The 17,557-nt window shown below is 43.7% G+C and overlaps 1 protein-coding gene across 3 annotated transcripts in view; it reads right to left on the reverse strand.

Moving 5' to 3' along the window:
- The window catches only part of MIS18A (MIS18 kinetochore protein A), a 39,102-nt gene extending 25,969 nt beyond the window's left edge, over positions 1-13,133 (reverse strand). The window contains exons 1-5 of one of the 3 annotated variants that reach the window (XM_059065674.2): positions 12,747-13,120; positions 8,244-8,310; positions 5,657-5,779; positions 3,037-3,133; positions 1,380-2,450 (exon numbers count right to left, since the gene is read on the reverse strand). In XM_059065674.2, coding sequence (XP_058921657.1) covers positions 2,370-2,450; positions 3,037-3,133; positions 5,657-5,779; positions 8,244-8,310; positions 12,747-13,089 — 711 coding nt within the window. In that variant the 5' untranslated portion in view covers positions 13,090-13,120 and the 3' untranslated portion in view covers positions 1,380-2,369. Of the gene's footprint in view, positions 1-1,379; positions 2,451-3,036; positions 3,286-5,656; positions 5,780-8,243; positions 8,311-12,746 lie in introns of those variants that run through there. The other 2 variants (XM_067035374.1, XM_067035373.1) reach the window with 2 other exon arrangements.
- Positions 13,134-17,557: the final 4,424 nt, after the last annotated feature.

Consider the following 17,557-nt stretch of genomic DNA (forward strand, 5'->3'; position numbering starts at 1 on the left):
AATGTCCTACACACATGCATTTACAACCATCGGTAAATATCATGTAACACATCCTGATCCGAGCCTCCATAGCTTCTCCCTAAAGGGCTGGGTAGTACCCTTCACAGAGATAGCTGAAGAAACAACTTCTGGGTAGATCCTATCTGAAGGCTCTTTGTTGAGTCCTGTGCAATTTGCACTGGAATGTCCATTTCTTGCTTCAGGACCCTTACTACTGCTCACGGGCCATGCTTTGCCAGGGCTTAGTAACCAGAAACAACAGTGCACAGCATTATGCAGTTATAAGGAAGAGAAACAAGGACTCATTCCTCAAGTCGTAGGTTTTAGTATGTGGCTATATAAGACAAGTTTAAAAAAGAAAAAAAAATAGCATTCTGAGGAGACATCATGCAAGGCCAGAAAAGCCAGGCCACCAGCCTTCCGGGAACAGGTGGCCTCAGGAGAGGCTGGCCCGGAGTGTGAGAGAGGCGCGTCTCCTCCTAAGTGCCACAGAGCAGCACCCAGGGAGGATGAAGCGGTCCCCCGTGGACCCCTCAAGCAAGCAGTGTGGGAGCCTCAGAGCTCTCTCCCCCATGGCGATGGAAAGGCCATCCCTATAGAGACATCACAGGCAAAAGCCAAAGATACGGACTGTGCCTTACAAGGAGATATATATTTTATAAATATATATTATATATATAAATATATATATTTCCTGGGAGTTGCTTGTAGATGTTTCAGCAAAGACCATGTGACACAAATGTGTGCGAGCTCTCCAGCTGCACCCCAGGGACGGTTAGTTAACTTCATCTGAAGGACCCTACCTGGAGATACAATTCCAGGGGCGGCGAATTTGCAGGGAAACACTAATCACAGGCCCACGCTTGGAGAAGCCACAAAGGCACCTGGGCTGTTTATTTCCCAAACCACGACAGAGGCTTGGTTAGCACTGTGGCATTAGAAATTACTCTTCATTGGTGAAATGAGTAGTTTTCAAGATGTATGGATTAGCTAGAAATTCTGCCCCAGAATGAACAGGGTAAAAGGAATTAGGGAGCCAAACTGCCTACCTCTTTGGAATGGCCCTGAAAGTGACTGTGGGAGAATTCTGTTACCCATGCAACCAGAAAGCTAGCGGAAACTCGCTGTGAAAATACTCTCCCATCTGTTCTAAATGAACTTTCATGCAAGTGCCACCGAAGCACCTAAAAGGACAGACCCTTGGGACTTCCTCAAGCTTACTGAGGCAGGATGACTGTTTTGTTGCCAGCAGGTGTTGAGAAGAGACCTGGACGGCTCCCTAATTTCAAAATTATTAGAGGCTGCTGACAGATACATCAAAAAAAAGAACTCAATAATTGTGAATGATCAATGATCGAGTCAACTTGACTTGGGAACTTCTATGTGACAACTTTAATTCTCCTCAGACATAATTAGGCAAGTTCTCAAACATGCTGAGTGCCAACATTACGTGGCCTCACGTCCACTCAAAAGCAGAGACGGCCTGGGGAAACGTGGGGTCACCCTGACGGTCCTAAGCTGGACCCTCACGCTACCATGCCCAGCAAATGTGTAGAATTCATGACACCAGGATTTCTGAGCTCAGGTAAATAACTGTTTTGGAAAAATCAAACGTAAAGCACTTTGTTTTAATCTTTATTTTCTCCCTCATTATAAAAATAACATGTGTTTACTCTAAGTCTTACATTAGAGAAAACTGGAAAACTGAAAACCTCCCCAGAATCCCACCCTCAGAAATGATTACTATTCTTTTTGGTAAATATTCTGCCAGGTTTTTTGGCACATAGTAGTAAATACACAGGATCAAGTGGAATTCTACCGCCACTAGAATACATGCTATTCTGCTCTTGTGCAAGGTTTTGAACAGTTCTGACAAATAACTCAACTGACCAGTTTCTCCAGAGCTGTACGCATTCGTTTTCAGAGGAGATTTAACCACACAGTGGGTGGGAAAACTTCTAAGATTTTCTTACCACTAAATATTAAATACTGTTCAAACTATTAAAGGTGAAATAAAGTTTAAAAAAAATAAGAAATAAAGAGTAACAAATCTGGTACTGAGGAGAAAACCGTTCAGAAAATTATGGCAGTTTATCAAAATAAAAACTACTAAATTTCACTTCCAGGAAGTATCATGACTTCAAAATTGGAATTTAGGAAACAATCATCTTTTTACCATCAAATACAGCTGGAAAAGTAATTCTACAATTCTTCTCATTTGATCAGTTGATCACTACAAGAGAACGTAAAGTACATGACCATTTTGAATTCTTTCAGTTCTAAGTGAAGTAAATTATAACAAGAATTGCTACGTATGAAACAACTGTCCATCAGCGAAGGACTCCAGAATGGGAGACTTGGAACAGATTTCAGCTTTTGCAGCTGGTAAAGGGCAATTTTGATTCAACCTCCCAAAGCTTTGTTTGCAATGCTTTCAAAACATCTTCCATCTATTGAATTGAAATGAGAATGTTAAAAACAAGATACATGATTAAAATCATACATGGTTAAATACGATTAAAATAGTCATCATTAATACAATTTCTGAACACGTTATGCATTACACATCGATATTAAGTATTTAACAGAATTCCATTTAAATAAGACATAAGTTTATTAACAGTAGTTCTCAACCTCTGATCTGTAGCTTTTTTATACATCCATCACTATCTTGCCTATCTGTGAGAGGACGGTAACATTCAAAAACAAGGCTATTTTTACCGTGAAATATTGATTTAAGAAGATATATTTCTATTTTAATAGTTTTAGAATATATACTACTTTGATTTTAGTATGAAATGTCTTCTTTATTATTTTTTTGATAAAGCTTTAGCTTAATTTGTAGTTTGGCTCCCCCAAAAATCAACTTTACTAACAACTGAAATAAATAAGAATAAAACAAAATAAGCACTCTCTTACCATGAAAGTGCTAAGGTCAAAACAGAAAACGCATTAAGGGTTATTCATGGAGGAGCACTTGGTTCACTGACTGGAAGTTGTTCATACAAAGATACAAAAAGTGCAGAACAAGATTACCTGCTTCAGAGATTTTTCTATTTCAACTCGGCTTTCAAGATTAAAAAGCTCTTTATCTTCTGACACAATTTGCTTTTCAGAGGACCCTAAAACATAACTGAAGTATAATAACAGTACAAAGTTAAAACATGAAAAGGGAGTAAATATAAAATTTACATGAATAATATTAAGGGAATTCCCTGGTGGTCCAGTGGTTAGGGCTCTGCACTTGCACTGTCGGGGACACAGGTTCGATCCCTGGTCGGGGAACTATGATCCCACATGCACCGCAGCCATAAATAAATAAATAAATAAATACAAAAAATAATGATGTTAAAACTTGAATATGTGTATCAAACTATATATTAGTACCAAGTAAACACATAAAACAACTACTTTTCTTAATAGCAGCCTACATGGGAAGCTGACCTACATAAAATCATGTTTTTCTCCATAACAGCTTTGTCCGAGAGCTCTACATATTTCCCAATATTAGAAGTATTTTGTTATTGGAAATAAACTTGCTCTGTAGTAAGTTGGGTGGCAAAACATTGCCACTCATGGTTCAAAATTCTATTTTAAAGTTTTAAAAGATCCTGAAGAAGCCACTGTTTTATATCACTTTTTTTTTTTTTTTAATGTAACTTCTCAGGAACGTGTGCATTTCCAAGTTTGACTTTTAGTAACTCTTGATTACCTAGATTTGGGCAACTTCAACAGTTATCCTGTAACTTGTGTTTTGCTCCACTCTCTGGGGTGATGAGATGCTGTGGTTTAGAAAATACAAAGAACAGAAAAATTGGCCTGGCAATGGAAGGAAAAGAGGCCCAGCTTTGGTAACCAAATAAATCTAAACAGTAGGGAAGAAGGTGCTGGTATTTCTCAAAAAAAGAAACTTGATTCGTTTGCATTTCTTTAGTATAAGTCTTTCATTACATGTTAACAACTTCAATATGTCACTTCTTTTGTCAAATAAGAACAGTCTTCTCTTGGAAACCCAAGATTAAATTGATTAAATTTCTGAAAAATGTCATGGGAGACAAAATTGCAGAAGGTAATTAATATCCTGTTTAGAAAAGAAAAATGAGATGGGGGGAAAAAATTAAACGGTATTGAGTAATTTATAACACTGTACATACACATCCACTTCTAAAACAAACCAGGTTCCTTGTCATTAAAATTCTGCCCCAAGAGGTATTCAACTGTTCAGGAAAAAACAGCTTCAATACTATGACCCTGGGCTTCCCTGGTGGCGCAGTGGTTGGGAATCTGCCTGCCAATGCATGGGACACAGGTTCGCGCCCTGGTCCGGGAAGATCCCACATGCCGCGGGGCAACCAACCCCGCGAGCCACAACTACTGAAGCCTGTGGCCCGTGCTCCACAACAAAGAACAAAAAAGCAGCCAAAATAAATAAACTAAATACTATGACCCTCTATGGAGAAATCTTCCACACATTTTCTTTTATACAGATATGCATCACTTTTAAAGTTTTGTACCAACCGTACTGAAGAGTTCACGTTGTTTATACCTGTACTGCCCCACGTAATTTTCACAAATCTTAGTAAAATTCTCATGGAGATTAAGGGCGCAGTTGTTTGGGCCTGGGTCTTCTATTTAAAACCAAAACAGATCTGATCTCTCTCTCTAGGCAGGCCTACATGCTTTACATCAATGAGCAGTGCTTGCTGTATTATTCTCTTGTGTAAGGAATATAAAAAGTTTGCGGATTTTATAATTTTGACCTAAACCTCTCTAGTTTCAAAGAAGGTGGCAAAACTGCAGTTATCAAAGAATAATTAAATGAAAAATTATAATTATAATAAGAACAATACTGTTTTAAATTATTTAAAGAGGAACTCTAAGAAATTCAACCGGAGTGACGAAATACGTCGAGTAAGGAAACTGTAGGCATTTTTTTTTCTTCTTAAACTGTTCTTCTTTCCTGATATTTAAGGTTTCCAAGGCATCTTTAAAATCTTGAGGGTTACATCTTTTCCATGATAAGTGAAAATACACTAAGGTCAACTGATTAATTCTGTTTCCTATTTTAAAAAGGCTAGTGAATTAGAGAGCCAATAAGATATCTGTCATCAGACCCTAATTCACCTTGTCTCCTAACGTTTTTTAGAAGTCTTGAAAAATGAAGTTACTTCCTTGCATCTCTCAAAAAAAGCAGACAATTATTTACCGCCCTCAAGGAAATAGTTGGACTTTGTAGTTCTACTTTTCCAGAACACCAAAGGGACTTCTTTCCTGACCATTTCTGAAATTCCTATTTCTTTATGATATTCTAGGAGACTAAAAACTAGAGGGAAAAACAAAATGGACAAAATATACTGATCCACACAATGGCTTTTTAAAAAAATCCTATTAAACTAAATTCGATTGTTAAGAAAAACAACATATTTTTACTCTGAAAAATGTTCTCAGTGTTTTCTCCTATAATTTAGAACGACAGATTTTTCCAATACCAAATAAATCGGGTCCAAACAAGGAAACACTAGCTTTATTGTCAGAAGTTATTTAAAAATATATTTTAACCAGTGTTGATTTAGTTTCGATGTTTTCATATCAATTTCTCTGCAAGCAAGTTTCTGAGAATTCAGTTATGAGCTATTCATTCATACATCAAACTTACCTTTCAATGGCTTCAACACTGAGGCAGAACAAGTCCCTCTTGTAGTCTAGATTCTTGGGTGTGCATCTGTATATGTAGCCGAGGTTGAGGGAACATCCTGTGCAGTACAAAGTCTCCAGGATGCTGCAACAAGAAACGCCACTGCTTTAGCAACTGGTTGTAACAAAAGTCCCACTGTTGAGATCCACAAACACCTAAACGTGTAAATTGCTAAAGTATGTTATTCTGACCCTACTAAGTCATATGTACAAAAGAAGGAAAAAAATGATAGTAAGATGCTTACATCAGAAATGTACACAGTCACCTCCAGGCGGCACTGCCTTAAGTATCCAGTGACAAAGGGCATGTACAAAAGTGACAAGAAGAGAGCGTACTAAGGTGGTGTTTTCCTAGAATGCAAATGCCTCAATTCAGTATTAAGAAAAATTAACTAAAATTTTGAAATAAGACAAAAAGATTCTACATGTCCTTTTAATGTTGTATCGTCCACCAAGGATCATTAACATTCTGGGGAAGGGATAGGCAAATTTTTTTCTGTAATGATCCAGAGAACAAATATTTCAGGCTCTCAGGCCATATGGTGTCTGCTGCAACTACTTGCCTCTACCACTGTTAGCACAGAAGCTGCCACAGATAATACATAACTGATCTGTGTTCCAATAACAATGTATTTACAGAAACAGGTGCTGGGGACTTCCCTGGCCGTCCAGCGGTTGAGACTTCGCCTTCCAGTGCAGGGGGTGCGGGTTTGATCCCTGGTGGGGGAACTAAGATCCCACATGCCTTGGGGCCAGAAAACCAAAACATAAAACAGAAGCAATACTGTAACAAATTCAATAAAGACTTTAAAAATGGTCCACATCGGGGCTTCCCTGGTGACGCAGTGGTTGAGAGTCCGCCTGCTGATGCAGGGGACGCGGGTTCATGCCCCGGTCCAGGAAGATCCCACATTCCACGGAGCGGCTGGGCCCGTGAGCCATGGCAACTGAGCCTGTGTGTCCGGAGCCTGTGCTCCGCAACGGGGGAGGCCACAAGAGTGAGAGGCCCGCGTACCGCAAAAAAAAAAAAAAAATGGTCCACATCAAAAAAAAAAAAATCTCAAAAAAACCAAACAAACCGATGCTTGGTCCCCGGGCCATAGTTTGGCATAAAGGATGGGTTCAGGTGATACAAGTAAACAGGACTTAGCAACACTGGTTCAGAGCGAGAGTCAATTCCCTTTTCTGTTCTCTAACAATCCTGATTATATATAAAGAGAAGAAAGTCTCAGTCTGGTGCTAGAATGTCTTTAACCTGTATCTCACAGTTGCAAATCTTTTAACAGTAAGAGAACAGACCTCAGGCTCAGTACCAGCCAGGCAACACTATCTCAGCTAGAATTTAATAACATGTGTTTTCAGTGTAATTATCTTCGCAGTTACTTTCCAGTTACAGCAAATGACACATTTATGGCAGTAATATAGATTCCTTTTTAAATAAATTTAAATAAAAATTAGGAGTCAATTTAATGAAAAATGGTAAGTACATGATAGCACAGCTGTTACACGGATATGGCAAAAATGGTAAAGCTGACATCAAAATGACTAGAGTTGGGACGTAGAGAACACTCGGCAGGAAACAAAGAGAAATAACAAAGCATCATCCTAGCTCTTGCCAATCAGTCCTCTGTCCTTAGTGAAGTTGTAACCTCCTCAGGCCTTGCTTTCTTCATCTACAAAATGCGAAATGATCTAAGGCTGGGTTTTCCAAATTTGAATCACCAGCATGCCAACAGTACAATTTTCTGTTATATCCACATACTACCTGTCCCATTATGAATTTAATTCCCCTTAAATAGAGTAATTTTTAAAATTAAAATATACTTTATTTGAATGGGACAATCTAACGTTACTAAAATTAAAAACCAACATTTTAAAATAAAAAATATATATGAGTATTAATTTCTGTTTTAACTGCTTGTGTACCACTTCTTCATATACATCCGTGTGACACGTTTCGGGCAACAATACTAGCGGGCGGAGCTTCCCGTTCAGGTGGCTGAGGACGCCACTTGCAGCAGATGCGTGGCAGGTATAGCAAGATACTGGCCACTTCGGCCACTGGAGTTGCAGCTCAGGGCCTGCGAGCGCCGGAGGCCCCATGCTGTTGTTTCTGCCGGTTTAGCAGCCACGTCTGTTTACCTCAAAAGGCCGTATATGTGTGTATGCATGACCTTAGCGTTTTCTATGGGTGCCTTGACATGAAAAAGGTAGGGAGCATTAATCTAAAGCATCCTGTGGCTTGGAGATTCCAGGATACAGATATTTTCCTGTTCTGTTTTTATTTTCGATTTTCTGCACAACAAGCGCAAACACCCAAAAAGAGAGTGTCAGCATGTGCCCTGAGAGGTTTAGAAACTCTCCATCCCATATCTAAAGGAGGCCGTCAGCACTCAAGAATCGGTATATTAGAATGACAGATTTTATACTGATTACCGTGAAAAAGTTTTATCCCAAATCTTACTGCTGATGATCTCCTTAAAGACTTTTACTTGAAAAATAAACATGTTCTCTAATGTACATATTCACATAGATATAGCCTTACTCACCAACCATTTTCATTTTTACGTTTGGATAGTATCTGTTCCTTGTCCACAGAAACATTACAGGAAACACCTAGAAAGAAGAAAGTAACAACAATTTATTAATGCAGTTTGTTACAATACACACGCAGACATTGAGAGAACTTCTAATTCAACTTTTATTTTAGAACCCAGAAGACCAGAAAAAAATAAAGGCTCAAAAGTCACACACACAGGGTAGTTTAAAACTAAATGTAGGGCTTCCCTGGTGGCACAGGTGTCGCGAGTCCGCCTGCCGATGCAGGGGACAGGGGTTCGTGCCCAGGTCCGGGAAGATCCCACATGCCGCGGAGCGGCTGGGCCCGTGAGCCATGGCCGCTGAGCCTGCGCTCCGCAACCGGAGAGGCCACAACAGTGAGAGGCCCGCGTACTACAAAAAAAAAAAAAAAAAAAAAAAACTAAATGTACACGGTCTTCTGCAAAAAGATAGCAGAATAAGAGTTATTTCCTTCCATTCCCAGAAAACACTGAAATTAACAAAGTGAATACAATTAGGAAGAAAATGCAACCGACAGTAAAATCTGGGACAATTAGAACCTCAAATAACAGACTATCAAGAATACCCGCCAGACACAGTAAAACTGGGATCAACCCAAGGAAGAGGATAAAAGCCTGTGCGTACATCTCCAGATCTCACACGCAGAGCTCGTTTCTCTAGAAGTAAATGAGAGGGTCCTCAGGAGCTCAGCCAAAATCCTTTTAGACCACAACCCGGCCAGGGGTCACAGCTGAACCCGAGAAGCAGCAGGAAACATTCCCGTTTCCCAAGATCAGAACACACTAAAGGCAGGGAATTGGGAACAGAGGGACACGAAGAAAGGACATCAGCCCTACGCCGGCCAGAACAGACTCCTGATCTCACCTCCTCGACAGTCTACCTTGACTCGGTAAACTCCACCTCCATCTACCCGTCGCACTCAAATCAGAAAGCGGGGCTTCCCTGGTGGCGCAGTGGTTGAGAATCCGCCTGCCGATGCAGGGGATACGGGTTCGTGCCCCGGTCCGGGAAGATCCCACATGCCGCGGAGCGGCTGGGCCCGTGAGCCATGGCCGCTGAGCCTGTGCGTCCGGAGCCTGTGCCCCGCAACGGGAGAGGCCACAACAGTGAGAGGCCCGCGTAACACACACACACAAAAAAAATCAGAAAGCGGTATCACCCCTGACTCACTGTCTCCTTACCCTTCTCCCCGCACAGACACTCCACAGATAAATCCTGTCAATTCTACCTCACAACCCTCACTCCAGCCCCCAAACCACCACCACCTCCTGTGCCTGGACAGCTGCACTAGCTCCTGGTTGACCTGCCCACTTCCATGCTTTTTCTTCTCTTCAGTGCATCCTCCAAAGAAAAAACTGGGTCGTATCACTCTCCTGCTTAAACAGCTCATTCACTAGAATAGATTCTCATTCCACAGAACAGCCTACAAGGCCCTAAATTTTCAGGCCCCTTCCTTCCTCACTAAATCTCATCTTTAATCTACTATTCGGCCTCACTAGCCTCAAGGCCTTTGCACTAGCTGCTCCCTGTGCCTGGAAGAAGCAAACAGCACGACACCAGAACTGAACATGCAGCCAAGTTGACATTCCTGTAGAAAGACAACAGAAAGACATTTTCAAGCACTCAAACTTGAAGTTTTCTTGGGGATGGGGAAACCACTGGTGAAGATTAATCAAGAAAACAACTCAGGAATGAGAAAGCTATTAATAAGCTTTCTCATTATTATTATTATTTTTGTGTGTGTGTGTGTGGTATGCGGGCCTCTCACTGTTGTGGCCTCTCCCGTTGCGGAGCACAGGCTCCGGACGCGCGGGCTCAGCGGCCATGGCTCACGGGCCCAGCCGCTCCGCGGCATGTGGGATCTTCCCGGACTGGGGCACGAACCCGTGTCCCCTGCATCGGCAGGAGGATTCTCAACCACTGCACCACCAGGGAAGCCCAGCTTTCTCATTATTAATAAGAGTCCTGGACTTGAGAAATAAGTTCATAGAAACATTATATTAAAGCTAAATGACGATGCTATGGCTACAGAACAGTATGTAAATGTTATAAACCTTGACAAAGTAAAAATAATTAAACTAACTCCAATTGGAGTGGGGAGGGAAATGGAAATTACTCCAACAGTTCATTTTCTAATCTTTCACTGGGAGGAAGGCAGGGGAGGGTGTTAAATCAATTTGTCTAAAGTTGAGAAAAAAGGTTATTTATATATACTTTTTAAATTTTAAAAACTACTGGTATAGACAAACTAAATAAGTGTTTTCATATATAAAAGAAAAGCGCCCACGTGATAAAGGAGAGAAAAGACGTAAAAGCAGAAAGGATGGTAAAGATTTAACACCAAACATATCAATATTATTTCTTAAAAATAACATAAATGACATAAATGTCAATGACATTTATGTAAATGACATAAACTCACCTACTAAAAGGAAGAGCTTCTACTACTGTATCAAAATCAACCCAAATACATACATGTTGTTCTAATGGTGGCAACACTGGGAAAAAACCCAGACCTCTGTCAACAGGGGCAGACTGGATGAACAGCATCTCCATTACAGATACCACTTGTGCAGCACTTCCTATGTCTTCTGAGCACATGACACACATTAACTCACTTAATCCTCCTAATCACCCCATTAAGGATTATCCCCATTTTTACAGAGGAGAAAACGGAGGCACAGAGAGACTAAGTAGCTTGCCCAAAAAGACACAGCCAGTAAGTCGCAGGCCAGGATTCAAACCCATGCAGTTGAGGGCCGGCATCTGTACTGCCTCTCAGCGGGGGTACAACGAGCAGCTATTAAAAACGTGAAGTATAGCTATATGCACTACTGTGGAAAAATACTCAGAATATACGTGCACAATAAAAAAGTAAGGATGCTTAACAGTATAAATAATATAATCTCAAGTATGTTTTGAAAAAATCTACATGTTTAGGGAATTCCCCCAAAATTTACATATTTAAACATGCTCATACATGCATGGAGAGTATCTGGAAGTATAAATGAGAATAAAGCATGTTGAACTCTGGGGACATGAGAGTGTCAGCATTGGGGGATAAGTCCTTTTGCATTGATTTTTAGTAGCTGCAAAGGGTTAATCTCAATGAATTGTATGGGAAATGTATGTTCTTAGGCTTTTGTTTAACAACTGAAAGGGACTCAGCAATTATCGTTAATTGCATACTTAAGGAAAAGAGGTTCCAAAAAGTTTCAGGTTAACAGGTGGACACTGCTGTCCTCCTTTCTTCCCAATATATCCCAGGAAGGAAAACATTCCACAAATGTCAACGAATCGGTGGTGAATTTCTGCCATAAAATATTTACAGCATTCAAACAGAGCATAAATTTCATCTTGAAAACCACAAGTCCAAAAAGAATAGCCATTGTTACACCAACTCAGAAAAAATATGTGAACCACTCCCCTATATAAATACTATGAAAACAAAAAAAAAAACAGGAAACGTTGGGGAAGCATACAGGTTTCAAAAGATACTGGCTCTACCAGTTACCTGTACGTCTACTACAACCTCCTTCCTCTCCAATTTTGATACGGTTGTTGGTGCTTTTATTGCAAGTCTCCTTTAATTTTTTGGATACCATTATGTTCTGTCAACTCTACGGTTAACACTTCAGATGGTAAAGGTGTCCGCTGATACAACTATGAAGACTTGAGAAATCAACCCTGACATCCCCCGAAGGAAGCAGGCAGCTGAAAAGCTTAACTTCCTAAACCATTAACAATACTATTTACCGATTAACAGCCCGCTAATTTCTATGAGGAGTAACACAGAATAGCTACACCCTAAATGCTTACAACCTAGTTGGTCATCTTTTTCTAAGTAATGCTCACGACGACACTGATTCATCCACTGCTCTTCTGGGATGGGGGAACCTCAGAAAAGAACCTGTCACTCGTGAGTCCAAGGTGCAGGGATGACTCTCCTTCTCCCCTTTTTCTGGGACAGCTCTCCGTCTCAGATTTTTCTGCTTTTAAAGACCCTTGGAGGGGCTTCCCTGGTGGCACAGCGGTTAAGATTCTGCCTGCCAATGCAGGGGACTGGGGTTCGAGCCCTTGTCCGGAAAGATCCCACGTGCCGCGGAGCAACTAAGCCTGTGTGCCACAACTACTGAGCCTGCGCTCTGGAGCCCGTGAGCCACAACTACTGAACCCATGTGCCACAACTACTGAAGCCCACGCCCCTAGAGCCCGTGCTCCGCAACAAGAGAAGCCACTGCAATGAGAAGCCCGCGCACCGCAACTAAGAGTAGCCCCCGCTCGCCCCAACTAGAGAAAGCCCACGTGCAGCAACGAAGAACACAACGCAGCGAAAAATCAAATAAATAAATGTATTAAAAATAAAGACCCTGGGAGGCCCCAAAACACCTCCGCCTCCTCCGGGGCCGCCCAGGTGTGGCACACCCGAGAAGAAGGCGGTTCTAAGTCCTAAGCCCCCCGCCCGAACTGACAGCGCAGCAGGATGCAGTTGGTGTCTTCCTGGCTCGTCACCCAGCTCAGCGAGTCGCCCAGCGGCCGCCGGCAACCAGAGCACAGAAACACCAGCGGCCTGTCCTCCTCCTCCGCCGGCTCCGCAGCCTCCTCCCGCCGCGTCCTTTCCGTGCAGGACACCGACGCGTCCCCGCTCACGCAGCTCCACATGCTCGCCCACTTCTGCAGCAGCTGGTGGCGGCTCGAGTCTTCTGAGAGCCGCTTGCCTAAGAGCGAGGAGTTGCTCCACTTGCCCTTGTCGCCACACGCACAGCTAGTAGAATAGCATCTTTCGCAACAAGCCTGAGACCAAGGACCCGCCATTAGCTACAAATTGCCTGCGCCGCGGAGGGTCACGGGAAAAAAAAACTCCGTTGCGCATGCGCGAGGCGGGGCGAGGCGGCGGAGGGTGAGGGAGGAGGGGCTCTGGAGCGGGGCCTGGCCGGGGAGTCACTGCGCCTGCATCTAGCTTTCCAGCCTTAGGAAATTGAGGCTTCCCGATATCCGCTCGCTAGGCTGCTTGGGGAGGGAGTTCAGCCTCTTACATAGGAGCGGAGGCGTCTTTGAAAAAGTTAGTCCCCCCGAACTACATTACCACCCCCTCACGGAGACCTTGGCAATGGTTACGAAACAGAATATGCCGCCTATACACCACTCAGAGATAGAGGAGTTGGGGCGCAGTCCTGCTTTCTCCGGCCTCCTCCCTCTATGTTTCTGTGGCTACAACCCCTCAAATTTAGCGTGCCTGAGAGGCACCTGGGAGCTGGATGGGACACAGATTTCTGAGTCCCACTGTGGACTGAAAAAACAATGCACAACTTAAAAGTTGAGAATTATGTTTTGTGTGGTGGACTCGCTGAGGACTTAAGCCCAGGAGGCAGCCTGTCAGATAGTTGGGAGGGACTGCTCCAAAGAGGTAAGGAAGGAGCCAGGATACATAGGAGATTTTGGAAAAACAAATAAATCAACAACAACAACAAAAACAGGTAGTTGCAACATCAAATGATCGTTGTCTTTTTAAAAATATTTATTTATTTATTAATTATTTATTTTGGCTGTGCCGGGTCTTAGTTGCGGCACGTGGGATCTTTAGTTGCGGCCTGAGACTGACCTTCGTAGTTGTGGCATACGGACTCTTAAGTTGCGGCATGCAAACACTTAATTGCGGCATGCATGTGGGATCTGGTTCCCTGACCAGGGTTCAAACCCCGGGCCCCCTACACTGGGAGCGTGGAGTCCCACTGGACCACGAGGGAAGTCCCAAATGATCACTGTTAATTAAAGAAAAACAGACATGTCAAGTTAATGAATTTAGCGCTTTCTTATATATGGAAAGATGCAAGAATCTGGGCTCCTTGAAATCAGGGCAGCTACAGTGGCTGATGGCTTGATAGCCAAAACATCCTTTGTTTATTCATATGGCAGGCACCATTCTTCGTACACACCCCCGCCACAGATTCTCCATCAATAGGTCAGGATGGGCCCGAGAATTCGCTTACCAGGCTCCTGGGTGATGCCGATGCTGTCAGTCGGGCACCTCCACTTCTGGTTGCCACTACTCTAGTTTGCCTGCCTAGCTTCCTTGAGGTGGAGAAAGCAAGGATTGTTGGGGAGCCACCCTGTCACATGTTCCTTTTATGCATTGTTATTGCTCTAACGAGACCCCGGAAAGGGCCCCAGATCACTCAGGGTAGCACTGCAAGGCCAAGCTGGAAAGGTGGGTGTGGGCAGCAGGGTGTTTCTGGAAAGCATGCAAGTGCCTCTGCTGTCTGGATCTGGGAGCCCCTCACCCCTGGCACCAAATGAGCATTCCTTCTGTCTGGTAAGGACAGCCTTCCTCAGCTGCCCCAGAAAGCCGGCCTCTGACTTTAAAGCACCACAGGTTAGGACGGGAAAGGGTGGTGGGAAATGGACCGGCTGCATCACGGAGAACCTGGCGGCATATCTGGGAAGAAAGGTACCCCCAAGGTCCTACGTCTGCTCTTAGAATCCTTTGGGTGTGTCCTAAGTCACTGCCCACTTTGCTTGGTCAGGTAAACCATCTACCAAAAAATACGCTTCCAACTTTAGTGCCTCTGGCCTCCAGCAACAAGCAAAAACTTTGGAGTCAAAAGCCTTGGGTTGACCTAACCCTCCAGGAGGTATAACCGTGTAGGAAACCGGAAAGGCTACTTGCCTTCCCTGAGTCTAATTTTTCATGGTTTACATGGGTCAGTACTGCAGTGGGGTTGTTATGGGGATCATGATATAATATGCATGAAAATACTTTATCTCTAGCAAACTGTGCCCATGTCCATTAGTCTCCAAATGGGAGAAAATTCTTCAGATATTTTAGGCTTTTCTTTCACCCGTGGAATTGCCTTCCCTCCTCTGCTTCTTTTGTGGAGGCAAGGCTGACCTTGCAGGACTGCTGTTTTCAAGCACAGTATCTCCGGTACAAGTAAATGGGTAATAACCTTGGAATTCAAGGGATAATCTCTTTGCCTCAGACTTTGGGTTCCTATTGGCAACATTAAATACTGTGGGATATCCCAGGAAGGAAGGAAGGCAGAGCAGGGCTGCCTGACAACTGTCAGCCGTCCTAGGAACTCGTGCCTTTGCTGGACCCATTCCTCCGTTTAAGTTTTTTAGCTTTCTTTCTTTATTTATTTTTTTTGCGGTACGCGGGCCTCTCACTGTTGTGGCCTCTCCCGCTGCGGAGCGCAGGCTCAGCGGCCACGGCTCACGGGCCCAGCCGCTCCGCGGCATGTGGGATCTTCCCGGACCGGGGCGCGAACCCGCGTCCCCTGCGTCGGCAGGCGGACTCTCAACCACTGCGCCACCAGGGAAGCCCCCCCTCCGTTTAAATTTTTTAAACTTGTTTTAAAATAAATCATCATCATCATAATAGTTTACAACAGTATTGCTATAAAGATACATATACAAATATTATATTTTAAAATATTTTCTTTGACCTAAAAGTTCATTTTTTTCCTGCTGACTTCAAAATTAAAACATTTCCATGGGGCCCTAAAAATATCACAGGCCCTCAGCACTGTGTCTAATGGAAAAGTCGTCCCCAAGGCAAAATGAACGCCTTTTAAAGGCATGAGTATGTTTGTATTACGAATATAAAATATTTAGATACCCACAAAATCATGTTTGATGTAGGGACAAAAAGAGATGCTTGGGTACGATGACCTTGGACTGGGTGGGTGTAATTGCTTCCTGAACAACCCTTCCCACCCTTCTTAATTACATAACTAGGAGATATGGATAAGGCTGAGTCTAAGCCCCATCACCGCCACGACCATCACCACCAATTCCAAGAATGGGTCCCCAGAGGTTTAACCCAATGGGGATAACCCATGGCTCTCCCACAGTGACTGAGCAGGGATGGCTCCTACCCCAGGCTTAAGCCAATCAGCACACGGTACTCCCCTGGCCTTAGGAATTGACTCGGGATAAGAACTTGACCTACGTCGGCAAATTTTATCCAGTCAGAGTAAATCTCAAGACTCTTGTTCGGTGGTTGAGGGAAGAGATATCCTCTTTGTTCGCTGGATGTGAACAAGGAAGCACATACCCACGTTGCATGGCAACCACCTTATAAACACAGATGGCCAGAACTGAGGGAATTACAGAGAAATGGAGCGCCTCATCGCTGGACTTTTTCAATCATGTGAACCAACAGATTCTCTTTATTGTGGAAGCCAGTCTGAACTGTTTTGTGTTGTATCTCTGTACTAGCAATTAAGAGCATATGTAACAGTCTGTTACAGTCTGTTAAAATTCAGGTTTTGACTGAGTCCAAGATGAGGTAAAGATGACTTACCAGAATGTGTGAGACCCATTGCTTCTCCCACCCCACTGCCCGGGAGGAATCTTCAGAGCGGATATTAGAGATCTAATTCCCTCCTGCCCTTAAACCTCCTGCCACATTTGGGGAATATTAGAGACTTGAGTAGGTGGTGACAAGGATGACTTCATGAGCGTTTCCTTGGAGACTGGCTGCGTTGTGAGTTCCAGTCCTCGTCCCCAACAGATAGGGTGAAGGGTATCTGCCCACTTGCTTCAGTCTGGCTGAGAGGAGACTTCAAGGAACCATTCCCAGAGCCTGTGTGTCCCCAGGTGTTTGCAGACACAGTGGCCCGCAGGAGAATTCGGCTGTTGAGTTGTTTGGGGGGCGTGGAGGGGGGGAACACAACAAAGGTGAGCCAGATAGGGACATCCCTGGTGGCACAGTGGTTAGGAATCCGCCTGCCACTGCAGAGGACACGGGTTCGAGCCCTGGTCCGGGAAGATCCCACATGCCGCGGAGCAACTAAGCCTGTGCACCACAACTACTGGGCCCGCGAGCCACAACTACTGAGCCCGCGTGCCGCAACTACTGAAGCCTGCTCACCTAGAGCCCGTGCTCCGCAACAAGAGAAGCCACCGCAATGAGAAGCCCGCGCACTGCAGCAAAGAGTAGCCCCCGCTCTCCACAACTAGAGAAAGCCTGCGCGCAGCAACGAAGACCCAACGCAGCCAAAAATAAATAAATAAATTTATTAAACATGTATACATTAAAAAAAAAAAAAAAAAGGTGAGCCAGATGGATTGTCAACTAGATACGAATTTTGCTGGTGGGAAGGTCACCTAGAATTTTAAGTTCTGCCCAAGAAGATGACCTGGAAGGATGAAGATTTTCCAACAGGGAGCATCCAAGTGTGAAAGTGTTCTCCCCTGGAGAACCAGGGGAGCAGCAGCCCAAGGGGAGACTTCCTGCTCATGGGTGTGCAGCTGGGAGTTGGGGTACAGGGAATTTCTG

The sequence above is a fragment of the Kogia breviceps genome, chromosome 5 (assembly GCF_026419965.1).
Source record: "Kogia breviceps isolate mKogBre1 chromosome 5, mKogBre1 haplotype 1, whole genome shotgun sequence".
In the NCBI taxonomy this organism is placed as follows: domain Eukaryota; kingdom Metazoa; phylum Chordata; class Mammalia; order Artiodactyla; family Physeteridae; genus Kogia; species Kogia breviceps.